This window comes from Gymnodraco acuticeps, unplaced genomic scaffold (genome assembly GCF_902827175.1).
Source record: "Gymnodraco acuticeps unplaced genomic scaffold, fGymAcu1.1, whole genome shotgun sequence".
Taxonomy (NCBI): domain Eukaryota; kingdom Metazoa; phylum Chordata; class Actinopteri; order Perciformes; family Bathydraconidae; genus Gymnodraco; species Gymnodraco acuticeps.
In genome coordinates, this window is record NW_022990198.1 from 2,046,311 (window position 1) to 2,065,512 (window position 19,202).

Consider the following 19,202-nt stretch of genomic DNA (forward strand, 5'->3'; position numbering starts at 1 on the left):
GTTCAGTGGACGAGGGGGCTTACATTGCAAATACGGAGAACGTCATAATAACGTTTTGAGTACACAGGGAGAGATTGATGTTAGAAATGGTTGCTTTGAATGAGTTAATTTTCATGATAAGTTAATCCACTTAGTTAGAAAGACAGACTCTTTATGAGCCCCTGGGATTGGAAAAGGTCTCCCTGAACATGGTGATATGTGATATACTGTATGCAGTAACAGCTAGCTATCATCACTGACTTACTGCAGGGGGCCAAGCAGTCATTTCATTGATAGTCACCTGAGATATTTGCTGGAAATTTGCCACATTTGTATGACATGCCAAATCAAACCTAGCATGGTTTACATTCAATGTATTATAGTGTTGACATTAGTTTGATAGAAATGTGATGTTTCATCAGTTAAAAGGCTGTCCTGTTCACTATAACATTCAGTCTGTCTGGTGATATGAATGAGTAACAGGCTCGTCTCGCAGCGTTGTTGGAATGTGCGTAACTGTATGAGCGTGTTCCAGAAAAAGAGCCACCGTAGCATTCTTTGCATATCTCTCATGGATAAATAAATTACACTGGAGAACACAAGTTGTAACTCTGCTGCTGCAAACAACCAAGATATTATTCAAACTAGCTTTACTGATCTGCGGTCTTTTTTTCCTATCAGTGTTCATTTTGGCCCCAATGAATTGATTCAAATGTAAGTTGGTCAAAGTCCTTAATGTCCAAAAATATAGAAATGGTAGAAAAGCCCACGTTTTGGTCTGTAAATTGTCTTTTTGTGTGTCTAAAACCACATGTTTTGCTTTTTTTTACATGGCCTCCACAATGGATTATCATAGCTGCTCTCAAATGGTTGAATTGCTTCAATTGTATTACTTACTTACTAATTTGGACATTACAATATTAATGTGATAAACAACATAGTGACAAATGCATTCCTGGCTCAGACTGATAACCTAATGTGGCATAGCACCAGAGCTGGAGAACCTGAGAGGCAGGGCAAGAGTTGATGGCAGGAATCACAGTAGGAGCATTCATTTCAATGGGAAGACACTTTCATTGGTTCTATTTTTGTACTCGAATGTTTTTTATGGGCTCTTAACCTAACATTACTGTACCGTCGGTTGTTGCTCAGCAATACGTTTATGTATGTTTCAAGTGGCAATATGCTTTTCTCTCTTTAGCTGCCTGAATAATGTTTTTATTCTTATTTTAACTTTTTTGTTGAGGTTGTAAAGCAATACAAAACCGGGCTCCCACATGTTTCTAAATAAAATCAACGGTTGGGTCGTGAAGTGCCGCATTAGCAGTTCTAATCAGGACACTAGTATTTTTAAAGAGGAAAATATTCAAATGGTTTATTTTATTTAACAGAAAAAGATAAGAAAATATGTATATCTTCAGTTCTATCTTTAGTTTGATTGTGATGAATAGTTGGTTTTATCAGTGGATTGGCAAATTCTCAGCTGGACTTCTGTGCGTTTTGGCTCCTCAGAGCGTGATGCTTTAAACTGGTATTCTGATAATGCTCTGAGTTATGAGCGGTCGAGCCTGGTGCCACTTTGAACTCAAAAGGCTTGGCATGGTGCCTTACAACCCCTCTCAGGGTTTAGAGAACCTCCACAGCACGCCGCCTCACAGAGCGCGTAGCTTTCATAAGACAGAAACCCACCAAAGGTTTGATTGTGGATAAGAAACGTTTGCTGGTCTTTTCCTCCACTTGTGTTGCTGGTGTTATTTGTTACCAAACCAACATTTTCCACTGTGATACTGAAGGCCAGATTCAAGTCCTTTTGTTTGCTGCACCTTTCATTGAGTGTGCACTTCCACTCTTTGTGCAGTTAGCATCTTATTCATAAAGCTGGAGATAATTATGCAATCAGTCTGATCAAATGTAAGTCTGAACCACTTTTCAGTCCCTTAAATATTGCAAGTTATGCAATAAGTGATATCTATCAACTTGTGGCTAAATATACCACTTTCCTAATTTGGTTAGATTGGCTGTGATCTATTGTTATCTCTGATGTCCATGGTAAAGAAACATTTAGAATTATGTTTTGAAGTCATCAAAAAATAGACACTTCATATAAGCCTCACTGAGAATAATCAATCAATCAATGTTTATTTATATAGCCCAATATCACAAATGTTACATTTGTCTCAGTGGACTTCACAGTTTGTACAGAATGTCAGTATGACAATACGACACCCTCTGTCCTTAGACCCTCTGTCCCTAGACCCTCACATTGTACAAGGAGAAACTTCCAGAGAAAACCCACAGTTTAAAGGGGAACATGGGAGAAACCTCAGGGAGAGCAACAGAGGAGGGATCCCTCTCCCAGGACGGACAGACGTGCAATAGATGCCGTGTGTACATCGAAGAGATAATACATTTTACAGCGAAGACCAAATGTTTGGAAATGCATGTGTCTGTAATAAGAAGAGGAATCCACGAGGATGTCAACAATCCTGTGGGAGCCATCAGGGAAGTAGTGTGATGAGTCAGGCAGGACCACAGTGACAGGTTCAGCCAGAATAATCATGTTTTTATAATGTATTTTAGTGTCAAAGTACTCCAGTGATAGCGTAAACTAATGGGTATGTTATAAAGGAACTGCTAATAGCCAATTTAGCATACTTGTAATGGTGCTAATTTTCCAGTTTTTAGCCCATACCTAACTCACTGACTCCATTGCAACATGACCTATATCTGTTCTGCTCAAAAACACTCTACGGCTATACAAATTCATAACAGTTGCAAATCAAGTGTTATTGTTTCATAACAACAAAGTTAATGTATATTATGTGTGTTATACTGGTGCAGCATGTACTTGATGTAGGGACGGTCTACAAATGAACGTCTTACTAGGGATTTCATTAGCCTTGTTACAAAAGATTGATAAAAACCACGTTAACATGTTAAATTCAACAGGGTCATACAATAAATAAAGACATAAGATTCAGAAACATTTACAAAGACACTAATGGAGTTCATTATAATAATGGAAATAGGCTAAATCCAGGAAGTTTGTGAAATACACACACTCTCGATCACTGGATAAACCTGTGTGTGTGTCTGATGGCATGGCGACGGATAAGCCCCCAGAGTCTCTGCCCCACAGAGTGGATGCTGACACCAGAAACACTGTGTGTGTGTGTGTGTGTGTGTGTGTGTGTGTGTGTGTGTGTGTGTGTGTGTGTGTGTGTGTGTGTGTGTGTGTGTGTGTGTGTGTGTGTGTGTGTGTGTGTGTGTGTGTGTGTGTGTGTGTGTGGAACCCAGATAACATCCATTCAGTGAGTGGGAAATGAGCTCAGCTGTCAGCTTTAGCCAACAATCTGTCTACAACAACACAGATCATGGTGCAGTGAGCATGACAGGACTGTCTGTAGCACTTCTATTTAAATTACCCACAAAGCCGAAGTTATTTTAATGCAAAGACTTCATGTTGTTACGGCTGCGGTATTCCAGGAGCACATTCCAGATGTGTTTATTGTATCTGTTCAGTAAATCAGTTCCAATGAACCCTGGGAACTCAATAAATAATATAGTTCTAGTTCTATCTTTACTACAAAGATAACCATCTTTTACTGGTTTGTCTTTGATTGAGAATGACCCTCTTTTTGGACAAATACCTATTGCTAAATACAGCTGAATATTTTGTATAATATGTTGACTGTCTGTAGTTTCTGCAAATGTTAATATGTAATATGTTCAGCTCCCTGCTAGAGTTGACTTGTGAAAGAGGGTTTGTGAATGAGCCCAGTTGCAGAACTAAGAGCCTTTTGTGTGTGTGTATGCTTTCTAGAGAATAGGTGGGTTGCTAGGTTAATTGGCACATGAGCAGAGGGTAATTGGAGAGTGCTCCTCCTGTGTTACTGTGTACGTCTGGGTGTGGCTCACAGGAGCTCTGCACTGCAATCATGAAATCAGGGACTCACTGATGGTCTGCTTTTATGCCTGTTTGTATTCCTTTTTTTAATCTAAATATTCTGAGGCATTCCTTGTGTCTACCTTGTATAACCTTCCTATCAACATTGGCTTGGATTAAGCAGCCTTCTTGGATTTTGAAAAACACACAGGCATGTTCTCTTTCACTCTTAACTTTCTTTGAGCTCTTATTCATCTTCTAAAAAGGCTTTCCATATGAAATGTACCCTATGTTTTTTTCCAGCTACTAACATACTTGCCTTTAAGGATTTATTCAACTTATCTCTAATTGCAGGGATTCACATGGATGAAGTATCAGCTTCTGACTAAGCATCCCAAATAATAACTAGCATATAGCTCTGAGCTCTTGCTGTCTTTAAATAATGAACGCTTTATTTTTTTCACTTAACCCGAACGAAATCTTTATGGTTTGTTTACTAATTTAACATACGAATTTCTTTGGTATTCCTGTACCTGCGTTGACCTTTGTGAAGTAAAGATGACAACATGCTCCTCTCTGTGTCCTGCAGACGGATATAAATGCCTGTTATCTGCGATCAGCTCGGGCCGGGAACCTCGAGAAAGCTTTGGACTACCTGAAGAATGGAGTCGACATCAATATTTGCAATCAGGTGGGAAGCATGATAACGTATAGTTCTAAGGGAACAAGAGTCTACCTGCACTTCATGGTGGTCTGTTTTTATCTTGTACTATAACAGTGAAGCTGCCAGTAAGGTCTGTGGGGCATTAAAGTAGTGATTAACCTAAAATGACAAAAAATACTTTCCCACATTTGCATTAGCTCCTGAATAAATAAACACTGTTTCCATGTGACACTATTGCCCCTCCAAACTTCTTTAATGATTTCACGAGATGAATAACTTTGGTGATCTTTTCACATTTCTGTGTTTCTGGTGTCACACTTATTGGGTCATCATCAGGTCGACATTTATCTACCGTTTGGTTCTTAACTAAAAGGCTTACCTGCAAAACTAATGGAAGCCCTACAGTAGCTGTACGTCTTCTGCTTATTAGCAAGAGTTAACATGCTCCAGAGGTGGGAGAAGTACTCAGATCTCATACTTGAGTAAAAGTAGAAGTTACAGAGTGTAGAAATACTTACTGTTACAAGTAAAAGTCCGGCAACATACAGAAATATTTGCATCAAAATAAACGTATGTACCAAAAGTAAATTATGCATATTGGCCCACTTTCATAATTATAAACTGTATATGATATGTTTTGATTATAATTATTGATGCATTAAAGTGTTACTAAGTAAAAGAGCAGAAGATTGAACAGGATTAATATTCTTTTCACAATAAAGACAAACAAAAGGGTTTAATCTCTTTTTTTCTTTCTCTCCAGAATGGTCTAAATGCTCTCCATCTGGCCTCGAAGGAGGGCCATGTGGAGGTGGTGGCTGAGCTCATCAAGCACGGCGCCAATGTGGACGCAGCTACCAAGGTGTGTGTGCTAACCAGGAGTACAAACACACTCGATCCCTCACATACTGTAGAGTGCTGCGTCAGCTCCTTCTCAAAGTCACATTGCTTAAGCAGCAGGAAAGGAGATGAATGGCTGCGTGTAAACGGAGGAGTTTGGTGAACTGATGAAGGAATCATTTGGCCTTGTGGTTATTTGTTTCCCACATAATCTTAATTAAATGACACTGATGCAGTTTCACGTAGCCAAGAAAATTCAATTGAATCAGGATGTATCTACAACTACTTCCTGTTCTGGAGCTGGCAGCTCGTTGTACATTTAAACTATAAATAAAGTACTTCAAGTGGATATTTATGTACTAAATCTAATTCTAATAAGTTGTATACACCCAATATCTGTTGTGTAGTTAACTGGACAACTTAGCTGACAACGCTGACCCAAGTAAAGCAGATACTTTAATATTAATAGTTTAAATATTTGATCTGACATTTGTTCAAAATGCTGTTATCATGGTCTAAATGACAGTGTTTACAAATGCTAAAGAGGGGTTATTGGCAGAAAATAGAGGTCATGTGTGTGGAGGCTGGGACTTGTACAGTACCTGCCACAAGGTCTCTGTCATTAGTTTGGTGTTGGGCAGGACCTCTGCAAAGGTTGGTATGGTGATCAACTGGAGGTGGCGGTGTGACAGGTGGCTGTTGTTCTAGCTGAAGCTCAAGTCCTCTTAGATGCCAGTCTAGTTCAAGTTGAAGACAGGTTAACTAGTACAACCTTCTAGGTTACTGTCCTCCTTTTCACTATCAATGTTAGCATCCTAGCTCTTAGTGAGCTGTTTCTTTAGTTTGCTGTTCTGCTCTAAAATGTGTCATTCATGTTTGTTAGTGAACCGCTAGAGTATATTCTAAGGAAACATCAGTAAAACTTTCAAAAGCTTGCCGCTATAAAAATCTCAACAGTCTATCGTTGAAAAATCCATGTTTATTTGGGGGATATACAATATAGGGATATCGGTGATACAGTTACAACCAGGGTTCCGGAGGATTATACTGGCAGCGGTCTCCAGGAGAAATATGGCTGAGGAAATAGGGTTGTTCTGATCCGTTACCTTCATTATGGAAAAGTGCCTATATTTAATATGTTTACATTAAGAATGGATCAAAAGACTAGAATGAGAGAGAGGTCTTTAATAGTGACAAACCCATGTAGATGTATGACCCGACCCAACAAGTGTTGGCGTTTTTCAGTTCTTGTTTTGGCTTTAAGGCCCACCAGGTTACTGTTCTGCTTGAGTGTCACCATCAGCAATGTTTTCAAAGGCAGCAAGCAGCCCTTCTTTGGGGGAATTTGTTTCATACATTCTGAACTCTTGGAGCAAAGTGGATGGACTAATAAATCCAAATGAATGCTGTTTAATTTGTAAATAAGCATCTGTTTTTTAACAAATGTGTTATATCAACTTCATTAAGTGATACTAGATCTTTGTTGTATTTTATGCTTGTATCAGCGTTAAATAAAAAATCGAAATGCAGGTTTAGACGTATATAAACCTGACGGAAAGCAGAAAAAGAAAGCACCAGCTTTTGCTTCATTTCTGCATATTATGTCTATAGGAGGAAACTGCTGGCAAATTCAATGTGCTCAAATATTCTTACATAAGCCTGCATGAAATTGTGCTTTCTAGTCTTAAGGCAGTGTAGCAGCATGAGAGGAAAAGAGAAAGGGCAGCCTAGATCCTGGAATGAGGGGAGGTGTTTATGTGGAGTTCCCATTGGCAGCAGGAATGACAACATGGCAACAGCTGCTGCTGACACACACACACACACACACACACACACACACACACACACACACACACACACACACACACACACACACACACACACACACACACACACACACACACACACACACACACCACACACACACACACACACAACAGGTGCATCCATTAGAGGTTCAGTATATGGAACTCACCCTCATACCAACTCTAACACAATCTGCATGTACATTATACAGTAAGAGGGTACTTTCTTGACTGAGACCACTCACCCTTCTCCCCTCCTGCTGCACGTTCATAGTAATGTCTTAATATTATGTAAAAGAACATGCCGACTGATTTTTCAGTAGTGATTCTAGCAAGTTTTAAATCATTTATTTAATGTAGAAATCAGATTTTTCATACAGGACAGAATTGGAGGATGAAACCCTCTTTAATGGTCACACATACATGCAGCACACAGTGAAATGTTGCCTCTGCATCCTAGTACTAGGAGCAGTGAGCAGCTATTGTACAGCACCCGGGGAGCAATGGTAGTGGGGGGGGGGGGGGGTGTCCAGTGCCTTGCTCAAGGACACCACGGCAGGGCCTGTTAGAGGACTTGAACCGGCGACCCTACGGCTCACAGTACAAGGCCCTACTGACTGAGCCACTTTACGCTTTACATTTTAAGTAATTTCTTTTTCGTGTGTGTGTTTTGTGTTATGATGTTTATTTCCTATATTATGTAATTGCAATTAAGAAAATGGTACACATTTTAAGATATCAATGCTTTGAAATAACTGAGGGTCAGAATGTGTGTCGTATTTTTATTGCGGATTTGATCTGCCATCTAGTACCACATTCATGGGATTAAAATACATCTTAGAAGTTTATTTTACTATAAAGATCAAAAACATTTCAATAATAATTGTATTTTACAATGGAAAAGCTTATTTTCATGGGTTTTCTAACTCAACATTTTCTAATCATTTAATCATCATCTAAGTGATTTGGAACTACAGCTTCCATAATTGGGGGATGTAAACAGGTTTACTATGATAACAGAAATCAAATAAAGATCATGACCCTAAGGCAAGTTCTGAACTTTTTCTTTGCTATTATTTTAGAGCAGACATATTCTGAGATAATGATATCCTGGGGTGATTAAGATGTAATTAGAAATATAAAATGTATTCATATCTCTGTGTAAATGTTTGACCGGGTTTATGATTTGAAGAAAGTTTATAGTGTGTATTTCCTGTTTTTCAAAGCAGAAAGGAAACACAGCTCTTCACATAGCCTCCCTCGCTGGGCAGAACGACGTGGTGAAGGAACTCGTCACCCACAGTGCCAACGTCAATGCACAATCTCAGGTAAGACACACACACACACACACCCCACACACACACCCCTCAAAGCTCTCCAATTTTCAAATGATCTCTATTGGAAATCCACGTTTGAGTCTGTGCTTTCATGCTGATTAATGCGTATACAACTATTGTGTGTGTGTGTGTGTGTGTGTGTGTGTGTGTGTGTGTGTGTGTGTGTGTGTGTGTGTGTGTGTGTGTGTGTGTGTGTGTGTGTGTGTGTGTGTGTGTGTGTGTGTGTGTGTGTGTGTGTGTGTGTGTGTGTGTGTGTGTGTGTGTGTTGTGTGTGTGTGTGTGTGTGTGTGTGTGTGTGTGTGTGTGTTGTGTGTGTGTGTGTGTGTGTGTGTGTGCGTGTGTGTGCAACACGTTCTCACTCCCATCCCGTCACATATTGACGGACGGTCAGGGCCCCTCCCCGTCGCTATATTACGTACAGGGTACCCCTTGCCCGTCAGGCTTCTACGGGCAGGGCGTCCCATAGACCTTCATTGCGGACAGCGGACCCCTTGACCGTCAGGCTTCTACAGGCAGGGCGTCCCATAGACCTTCATAGACCACGTGATCAACAACAATGGTCGACCTTCGTGTTATTCTCGGTGGAAAAGGCCTATTTTAAGGTTCATTTGGCCATTAAAATGCGTTTTGATGTCATTTTATGCGATTAATATGAGTTGTTATTTCTGATTATTTGTGCAGTACATGTACATGATGTTTAGTTTGCTAGTTATGACGAAGATTACTCCATGAATGTGTACACATTCATGGTTGCTAACGTTTTTTTGGTGGAAATGTGTTTTTTCACAGCAAAGTCACCCTCTGTACTTGGACTTATTGGGAGAATCTAAAGGCAAGAACATCCCAAATATTCATTTAGGTCTTTATTTTAGACCTTTAGGGTTGCCGTCTGTGAGGAAAATAAATGGGGCTCAGAGCCTCGTATTTTTAAAATCTTTTTTTCCTTCTAATTTGTTATTCTTCTCAAAATAGCACACTGTTATTTACTCACCAATAACACACAATTATCCTTGCTTTTATTTATTGGTTTAATTCCATAATCTCAGGCTTTTTTGGCGTTCGTCAGGAACTGAATTTCAAAATAAAAATAACCGGAAACAGACGTAGGCCTATAAGGGACATTTCGAGCATCATTGCGATTGTCAAAATTTTTGAGTTTAGGATGGCCGAAGACACTACACTACCCATAATCCCCAGCTATCGTTTAGGACTACAGTCCCCGTGATTAATCTTCAAGGTCTGGGATTGGATGTTGGAGTGGCAGTGCGCCAAGGTTACGCCGAGCGTCAAACAGCTGTTTGAAATGGAACGAAACCACGCCAGACTATCCAAAACTGGAATCGAACGCCCCCCCAGAACTACACACTACACTATTGTGTTTCGCAAAATGTTCTATGGGACGTCTCTACTGAACGTTTTCGTTTTTCCCACAATTAGAAGTTGCCAGTATTAAACACATTGGTGTTATCAAATGTAAAACATATAATTAATAAATGGGTGAAAATCGCTGTCCATAATGCGCAGCATTAATATATAGCATTAATATATACCCACATGACAGCTCATTGATACTTTGTAATTCTACTCCACTACAATTCAGAGGTTAACCTGGTATTTTTACTCCACTACACTTATTTGAGTTACTTTGCAGATTCTGATTAATGATGTGAAATATAAACAACCCTTAAATCAGACTTTAGTTACACCTGAGTAAAATTCAGGTAAGGTGATTGTCAAGTGCCAACAATCAGGAGAGATATTTGATAGTTGGTGCTTGAGAAGACTAAACATGTATCTGCAAATGACATGAATGGAAACGAGTAATAAAGTATATTAATTACTCGTTATTCTCTACCAATAGTTAATTAAAGACTGTATATAATGGCTATTTTGCACATCCCTTTCAAGATTTCAAGATTTTCAAAGGTTTATTGACATATCATATACACAACTACGGTGTAGTTATGCAATGAATGAAAAACTTGGGTCACAGGTTCCTCAACAGTGCATTACAAGACATCTATCAATATGTGTGTCCCTCCACCATTAAACTGTCATATTCTGCACATTTCTTATGTTATCTATCTACATAAGAGTATAATCCATATGTATAATATCAGTTAAAATAAGTGCTTCAACATAGTTAACATTGCAGGAAAGCAATATATTAGACGTTAAGTACTTTGTCAGGCTTAATATTTATCTGTAGCTAGATACCCCAAAGCTTTTTTCTTATTTAAAAGAAGACCTTAATCTGTTATTTAATGTTTAAATAAAGGTTAATTCGTTTTTCTGTTTTGCACCTCCTCCTATTAATATCTTTGTACATCCTGCACTAAACTGTTTTATTGTAGAGATCACTTATAGTATCTTGATTTTTTATATTCTATATTTCTATCACAAACCTTCTACTTTCCCCCTATGAAAGTATGTACTCTTAATATTTATATTAATCAAATATAACACATAAAAACAATAATTCAATAACGTGCTTTAACCACTAGGCGATGCACACAAGGTACACACAGCCATAATAACTTTGTATTATTAGTGTTGGACACTTGTATGTACAACATCTGAAGATGTGTAGTTTTATTCATGCTTTCACATAATTTTACAGCATATTGCTATACTATTTCAGACTCAGTATTTACATTATTACATTCAAAATTCAATCCAATTCAAATCAGTAATATCTTTAAAAACGACAAGTCCTTTTATATCAGCTGTGCACCGTTATGGTGTAAATATAACCTATCTATGAATTATATCAAATGTAAAAGTCAGCCGAATTAGTGTTGATACTGCAAGGAGACGTATTGTGTGAAGAGAAATTGAAGATTTAATTGTTGAAATATTTATGATCCACGTCAAGTATTACGTTTCGGCGGCATTTCTTCAGTTTTTTCCAAAGGTCTTCTCATCAGGGCTCTATAAATAAAGAACTACGGCAGATCTGTAATATACAATGCAGCCGAACCGTGTATTACAATGCCGTTATGTGATGACTTTCAAAGAGAAAAGCAAGAGCGCTCGGAATTAAGTATTATTTTATTCTTTTAAAATGTTTTCCAGATTTCATATAATATAAACACCAAATCCCAGCATGCATTGCGGCTAAAACATCCAATCAGCGTAGCTGAGGATCTTGGGTAATCGCTCGAAATGGCTACGTCTGTTTCCGGTTATTTTTATTTTGAAATTCAGTTCCTGACGAACGCCAAAAAAGCCCGAGATTATGGAATTAAACCAATAAATAAAAGCAAGGATAATTGTGTGTTATTGGTGAGTAAATAACAGTGTGCTATTTTGAAAAGAATAACAAATTAGAAGGAAAAAAAGATTTTAAAAATACGAGGCTCTGAGCCCCATTTATTTTCCTCACACAGACGGCAACCCTAAAGGTCTAAAAATAAAGACCTAAATGAATATTTGGGATGTTCTTGCCTTTAGATTCTCCCAATAAGTCCAAGTACAGAGGGTGACTTTGCTTTGAAAAAACACATTTCCACCAAAAAAACGTTAGCAACCATGAATGTGTTTGATTGATTGATTGAAAAGTTTATTAGCAGCTTGTATATTGGGTACAGTACAGTACAGCTCAAAACATACAATTGTTAAGGGGATGCAGACCAGAGAAAGACTTTCGACTTGTTTACATCAGGGTCCCCCATTTCCAATTCATCATATCATTTAAGACATATAAGACATATTTGACATACAGATGGCTTATTTACAATTTACATACAGGTGTTTTTTTTACATACAGATTGCTTGTTTACAATTTTCATTTTAGATTTCGTTCTAATACATCCTAACCGGACATTTAAGACATACCAAGTCTACAGATATACAGTTAGTAACAGAGTCTAAAATGCGAGTATATACATAGATGGGGGGGGGGGGGAAGCTGTCCATTGAACGACAGGTTGAGATTTGTACCATTACCGGGGCCAGTTTTGCAATGCTCTCCCCCGAAGGTGCTCTTTAAGAGAGGTTTTGAAGGTAAGTATAGTTTTACTTTCCTTTACAGTTGTGGGAAGAGCGTTCCACCTTGATGTGGCATAATTGCGAAACGTGTATTCCCCCTTTTTTGTGCCAAATCTGGGTTTCACATGATTTGTGGAGCTCCCTCTGGTGTTATGATCATGGTATTCCTTGACCTTTGGGAAGAATTTTGACATGTACATGGGTACCATAGAGGTGTAGTGGATCTTGTAGACCAGGCCCATTGCAAGTAGCTGTACTCTGTCGTCTACTCTAAGCCATCCTAGGTTGTCAAAGTGGGCAGAGGTGAGGTGGGTTCTAGATGAAAGGTCAAGCAGTAGTCTGACTAGTTTATTTTGCGATGTTTGAAGTTTTATTTTTAGCGCCTTGGAGGTGCTATGGTACCATGACGTGCAAGCATAGTCATAGTACCCTTGAATGAGTGCTCCTGCCAGAGTTGTCAGGGTGTTTTTGTTTACCAGAGAGGAGATCCGGTATAGGAATCTAGTTCTTTGATTGACTTTTTTTATTACATTGGATGCCATTTTGTCACAGGAGAGGTTTGCCTCAAGAATAGATCCTAGGTATGTAATTTCCTTCTTACTTGTGACAATAATGTCACCCACTGCAACTGAGAAGTCGTCGGATTTGCTGAGATTATGTTTCGAACCGAAGAGAATGGACTCTGTTTTACCCAGGTGTAATGATAATTTATTATCGGCGAGCCAGGTGCAGATTCTGCCGAGCTCGGAGCTGAGGGTTTTTTCAACCTGCAACCTGCTCCTGCCAGAGACCAGCAGGGCTGAGTCGTCCGCGAACAGGAACAAGTTGCAGTCACATGCTGATGACATGTCATTTACATAAATTAGGAACAGTAACGGACCTAATATGCTTCCTTGTGGAACACCACAGCTCACTGGGAGGGGGGGGGACAGAGTACCGTTTACCTCCACCATCTGTTCTCTCCCCTCCAGGTAGGATTGCATCCAGCTCACCGATAGTTTATCAAAACCAATTGCTTTTAGCTTGTCAATCAGAATGGGGTGAGTGACAGTGTCGAAAGCCTTTTGTAGGTCCAGCATCACCATGCCGCAGTACTTGCCCTCGTCCACCTCTTGTTTGATGTGGTCGCTCAAATAAAGAAGGCATGTGTCAGTGGAGTGGGATGTTCTAAAGCCAGATTGAAATTCATAGATTAGTTTCTTTTTCGCGAGGTACTTTTCGACCTGTTCATATACTATTTTTTCCATGACTTTCGAGATGGAGGTAAGTATAGAAACAGGGCGGTAGTTGCCTGGGTCCAATTTGCTGCCCTTTTTGTGCAGGGGGGTTACTCTTGCAATTTTGAAGTCTTTGGGTACTTTTCCCTGTTTTATGGAGAGGTTAATTATGTGAGCTATGACTGGTGAGATGGCGGTTGCTGAGTCTCTGAGGAATTTGGAGGGGATATTGTCGTGGCCAGTGGCCTTGTTAGGTTGGAGGGGCGCTCAGTTTAATGAGTACCTCTGCTGTTGTTACCCTTGCTAGACTGAAATCATCTTTGCGTACCCCTAGGTTTTTGTAGTAGGTCATGATGTGATCTACTCCAAAAAGCCCTGAGTGGGAGGGTAATTTATTTACAAGAGTTGTGGCTATGTTTGTGAAAAAAATGTTCAAGTACTTGGCCACATCCAGTTTGTCTGTGAGGAGCCTGTTATCTGTCTTTATGTTTAAGTTAGAAAATCTCGTTTTGAGTTTTTTACTGCAGCCAAGCTGGTTATTGAGTAATTTCCAAAGTTCACGGGGTTTATTTTTGTTTTCCTCAGTTTTGACATTGATGAAATTCTTTTTGGCAGTTTCCAAGTTCACATTCATGAAGTAATCTTCGTCATAACTAGCAAACTAAACATCATGTACATGTACTGCACAAATAATCAGAAATAACAACTCATATTAATCGCATAAAATGATATCAAAACGCATTTTATTGGCCAAATGAACCTTAAAATAGGCATGTTCCACCGAGAATAACACGAAGGTCGGCCATTGTTGTTGATCACGTGGTCTATGAAGGTCTATGGGACGCCCTGCCCGTAGAAGCCTGACGGTCAAGGGGTCCGCTGTCCGCAATGAAGGTCTATGGGACGCCCTGCCCGTAGAAGCCTGACGGGCAAGGGGTACCCTGTACGTACTATAGCGACGGGGAGGGGCCCTGACCGTCCGTCAATATGTGACGGGATGGGAGTGAGAATGTGTGTGTGTGTGTGTGTGTGTGGTGTGTTGTGTGTGGTGGTGTGTGTGTGTGGGTGTGTGTGTGTGTGTGTGTGTGTGGTGTGTGTGTGTGTGTAGTGTGTGTGTGTGTGTGTGTGTGTGTGTGGTTGTGTGTGTGTGTGTGTGTGTGTGTGTGTGTGTGTGTGTGTGTGTGTGTGTGTGTGTTGTGTGTGTGTGTGTGTCAGCAGCTCTGCAGTGCTTCCTGGCTCACATTCAATCGTCAGCACACACACACAATTCAGAGGCCTGTATGACGAAGCCGGAATTTCGCTTAGCGAGCTAACTTCAGGGAAAACTCTGGGTTTCCGGTCCTACGACGCTGGTTCACTTCTTGGCGGGGTAGATCTCCATGGTAACTTATGCTGAACGGCTAGCCTGGTCCGGAGCAGGTTAGATTCCAGGATAAGAGATCAACTCAGTAAAAGCACCTCCTGCTGACCAATCAGAGCTCAGTGTGCGGAGTTTAAAGCTATCAAGTCATATTACAGGAGAAAGGAAATACAGAAAAGCTGCCGTTGCAGGAAAGACGGCCAGGAAAAATCACCGACTGTGTGAACGTGAAAATTAATCTGACTATTATAACATTAGCGTTAAGAAAGCTTACTTAAATATCTGCCACAAGTTAACAGAAGTAACCAAATCAAAGTAACATTACCTACAGTCCGCGGCACTGTGAGTGCAGACGTCGATGTATCCCATTATCATTCATATCACATCATAATGTATCATATATTTCCTTATCTGAGTCAGCTTCTTGAGCCGTATCTGGCAGTGATATCATAAACCTGTTAATGTACGGATTCAAACACTTTTTTTTTTACCAGCCGTATTCACCTCGTAGGTGCAACTAGGTTGCTTTTATCCTGGATAAAGTGTTTAAGTCATGGATGTTTAAAGTTTAACTTCTTCATATGTCTAATATTATAGTTAATTCAGGGAAGTGTGACGCTGTGCTGTCAGTGCGCTTCTTCATGTTTGTGATTGGTCAAATGTTGCTAGCCCCGCCCCTTTCATGTGAACGCGCACATAACTAGATAGGGCACACCGGGCTTGAGTTACCGAGTTGATAACCAGCGTCGTAGGACCGTTTAGCGAGAGCGCGTTTGTTTTGGATTAGGTCAACTCAAACATATCCAGGGTATGTTGAACTGGATTCTTAGTACAGGCCTCAGAGCTGCTGAGAGAATGAAGATGACGTTGGAATTGATCAGCGATAATGATTTGTTCTAAACTGAAAGTTATTAAAACACCATATTTAGTTGTATTTTTGTTAAAGAATACAGCGCAATAAGGAAAGTAGTGTGTAGAGATGGCTGGTAAATTAATAAACAATGTTTTTATTATAATGTACACGTTGATGTTTTCAGAAGTCTGCACAGCTACTTCACAATACATTAAAAGGAAAATGTAATACTTGAACAAATCATATAATCCACATTAATGCAATAGGTAGGGAAAATGTGTATTCTTTGTTGTTGTAATACTCAGTTTGTCCACAAGAGGCTTAGATGAAATACTACCCCATGTTCAAAAGGATTAAAATTCACCACAATACCTTCACAACCGTACAAGATGTAAACACAGGGTCGTCCCTCCCTACAGGCCGATCATGCAGACTGCGTGGGGCCTCACCTTGCGTAGGGGGCCTCACCTTGCGTAGGGGGCCTCACCTTGCGTAGGGGGCCTCACCTTGTGTAGGGGGCCTCACCTTGCGTAGGGGGCCTCAACTGAGCCGAAAATGCGGCACACACCTATGCGCTTCTGCGGTGCAATCAGTGTGGCGCGGCACGGTTTCGCCGCTGTGAGGCTCCACTAGCACCCCCGCCACCCCCCGACGAGGACAACGCTCGCAAAACAGAGGGCCTCATCATATAACTTTGCGTGGGACGGCCCTGTGTAAGACGGATATCTAAATGTGATCTGAATGGAGGTTGAGTTCATATGGGGGGGTTAACGGGTGGACCCAATTTGGCGTCCAAAGAGTTTGATCCCATCCCAAGATGATCTTTCAAGTTTTGATCTTCTTATCTTGGCAGGATCTGCGGTTTTATTCTTTATTTACTTGGCAGAGTAGTTTATTTTCCACTGCGTCTTTGGTCATCGCTGCATTTTGACTGTGAAGGTGCAATGACATATATTACAAGAGATTGTGTTGGTGCATTGACATCAGAGTAAATACAAAAATAGGAGGAGGAGCTCTTTTGAATACTGAAGTGATTTTTGGATCCTCGTGTTGCTATGGAGATCTGTATTCTTGGCCTTGTTTAAGTGTCGCACCACACACACACACACACACACACACACACACACACACACACACACACACACACACACACACACACACACACACACACACACACACACTTCAACTGCAGCACTGCATCTGTTTTTATCTTTGCTGTTATCAGGTGTGAGGTATGCAGGGAGGTGACAGTATGTACTCATGATAGCCCTTCTGGGACAGTAGTTCTCTTGTTGTAGTTGTAGAGGTCATTTGGGATCTGATGCTAAAAGTACTGTATGTATAATAGCACAATATGATGATAAAGCACATTTTTGAAATTCAATAGAGAAACCATGTATAGATTTAAATAAACCCTAGTGGGAATGTCGGTTTTTGGCTGACAAAGTAAATTAAATACCTGACTTCGATGAATGCAATGCACTCGAGTACATTTTGACTTCTTGGTCATACAGCAGAACTCAATAGTTACTAACGTTCAAACTCCCTGAGATAAACAGACAGGAGTGGTGCACCTTAAAAAAACATGACTTTTGGTTTGATTCAGTGTTTTTTTTCTTCTCTGTTTTCCAGAATGGCTTCACTCCGCTGTATATGGCAGCGCAGGAGAACCACATGGACGTGGTGCACTACTTATTGGACCACGGCTCGAGTCAGAGCATCGCCACTGAGGTACCTAAACAAGCACAAACAGATGATACACAACAAACTCCTATTTGCCAAAACAGCTTTAAATATCTAACCGTTATCACAACCCTTTATTTAGACTTCCTGTCATTACTCTGCAGTGTTATGTATGACATACTTCTGTAAATGGTGAACACGTGGCTTCAACTAGTGTCTCATTTAGGAGACAAAAGCGGAAAAACATGAAGTTGTTGCTTAATTTAAGAGGAGATGATTAGGGTAGAATAAAAGAGAGAGACAGCATGACGAAGTATTCATTCAGAGTGACCTTGACTGTCTCTGGAGGACGGAACCATTGACGTAACTGAAGTCTGATATGTGTGTGTGTGTGTGTGACAGTGGGTGAGCAAGTGCTACGCTGTGAGTGTGTCAGTACAATCCATCATCTGCTCTGCTGTAGTAGCGGCAGACAGCCAACTGCCACTAAAACTCTCTCTGTCTAAAACACATTTGTGAAGCCAATGCATATTTTCACAAGTTTTTCTGTATGTTTAAAAAAAAAGTTTGATTATAGTGCCAACAAAATAGCAGAGTTCCGCAGATACCATATAGCAAAACTATTTCCGTTTTGCAGGGGTGTAAGAAGTACTCACATACTTTACTTATTTAAACAAACATCTAAAATATGATTTTACAAGTAAAATTCCTGCATTTGAAATGTAACTTTCTACAGAAGGGTTATCAGTAAGATGAACTAAAGTCATAATACCTAATCATAAGTAAGAGTAACTCTAAAATAAGCCACATTTCAAACAATGAATATGGTAAATAGCAAGATAATAATATAAATAAGATAAACAACATTTTGTATTTATGAAAAACATGGTGCAATGGACAGATTTGTGTCAAAAAGTGTTGAGGTTTGACCCCAGCATTACACATTTTTGTTGATCCTGACTTGAAGAAGCTATCATACCCTAACCTGTTAATGATTATACAGTATTCTGAAATGGTGCAATTTCAGACCTTCATCTTTTGTTTAACCATAAATACTGTGTTCTTTTTTTGAAAGTCCATAAAACCTTTAAAAGCTAGTCACTGCAGTTTTGAGAAAACATGACTCAAACAGGAGTAAAGTGGTGTTTTTTTCAGCAGCGTAGTTATACACATTTGGTGCTCTAATAAGATTTTGGGTCAGCGGACAGTGTATTTAGGTCTCAAAATAAACCACCACGAGGGTCCCTGTCACTCTGCTTTCCTTTTATCTTCCTGTTTCTTCTCCATCCTTCTCCTCCTCCATCATTCCTCCTTTTGTCTGCCTCCTTCTCCACACCGCCACATCTCACCATTTTCCTTCTTTCCTCCTCTGCCCCACAGTCTCCTCCGGCGGGAGACATGGATGAATTATTCATGAGGGCAAACATAAATCCATGTTTGAAGCAACTTACGGTGTTCAATAATTCATATTTAACCGTTTCAGCATAGCACGAGGTAGAAATCCTTTGTTTATTAAAAATCATCCGTCTGCAATTTATCTTTTTTATTGCAGGTACTTTCGTCCAACAGTACAAAATATGTAAAGATA

The 19,202-nt window shown here is 39.9% G+C and overlaps 1 protein-coding gene across 50 annotated transcripts in view; it reads left to right on the plus strand.

Moving 5' to 3' along the window:
- LOC117547361 (ankyrin-3-like) overlaps positions 1 to 19,202 on the plus strand; it is a 187,857-nt gene that overhangs the window by 85,600 nt on the left and 83,055 nt on the right. For all 50 annotated transcript variants that reach the window (XM_034218010.1, XM_034218008.1, XM_034218003.1 and 47 more), the window contains exons 2-5: positions 4,455 to 4,556; positions 5,293 to 5,391; positions 8,404 to 8,502; positions 17,564 to 17,662. In XM_034218010.1, the coding sequence (XP_034073901.1) occupies positions 4,455 to 4,556; positions 5,293 to 5,391; positions 8,404 to 8,502; positions 17,564 to 17,662 (399 nt within the window). The remainder of the gene's footprint in view (positions 1 to 4,454; positions 4,557 to 5,292; positions 5,392 to 8,403; positions 8,503 to 17,563; positions 17,663 to 19,202) is intronic.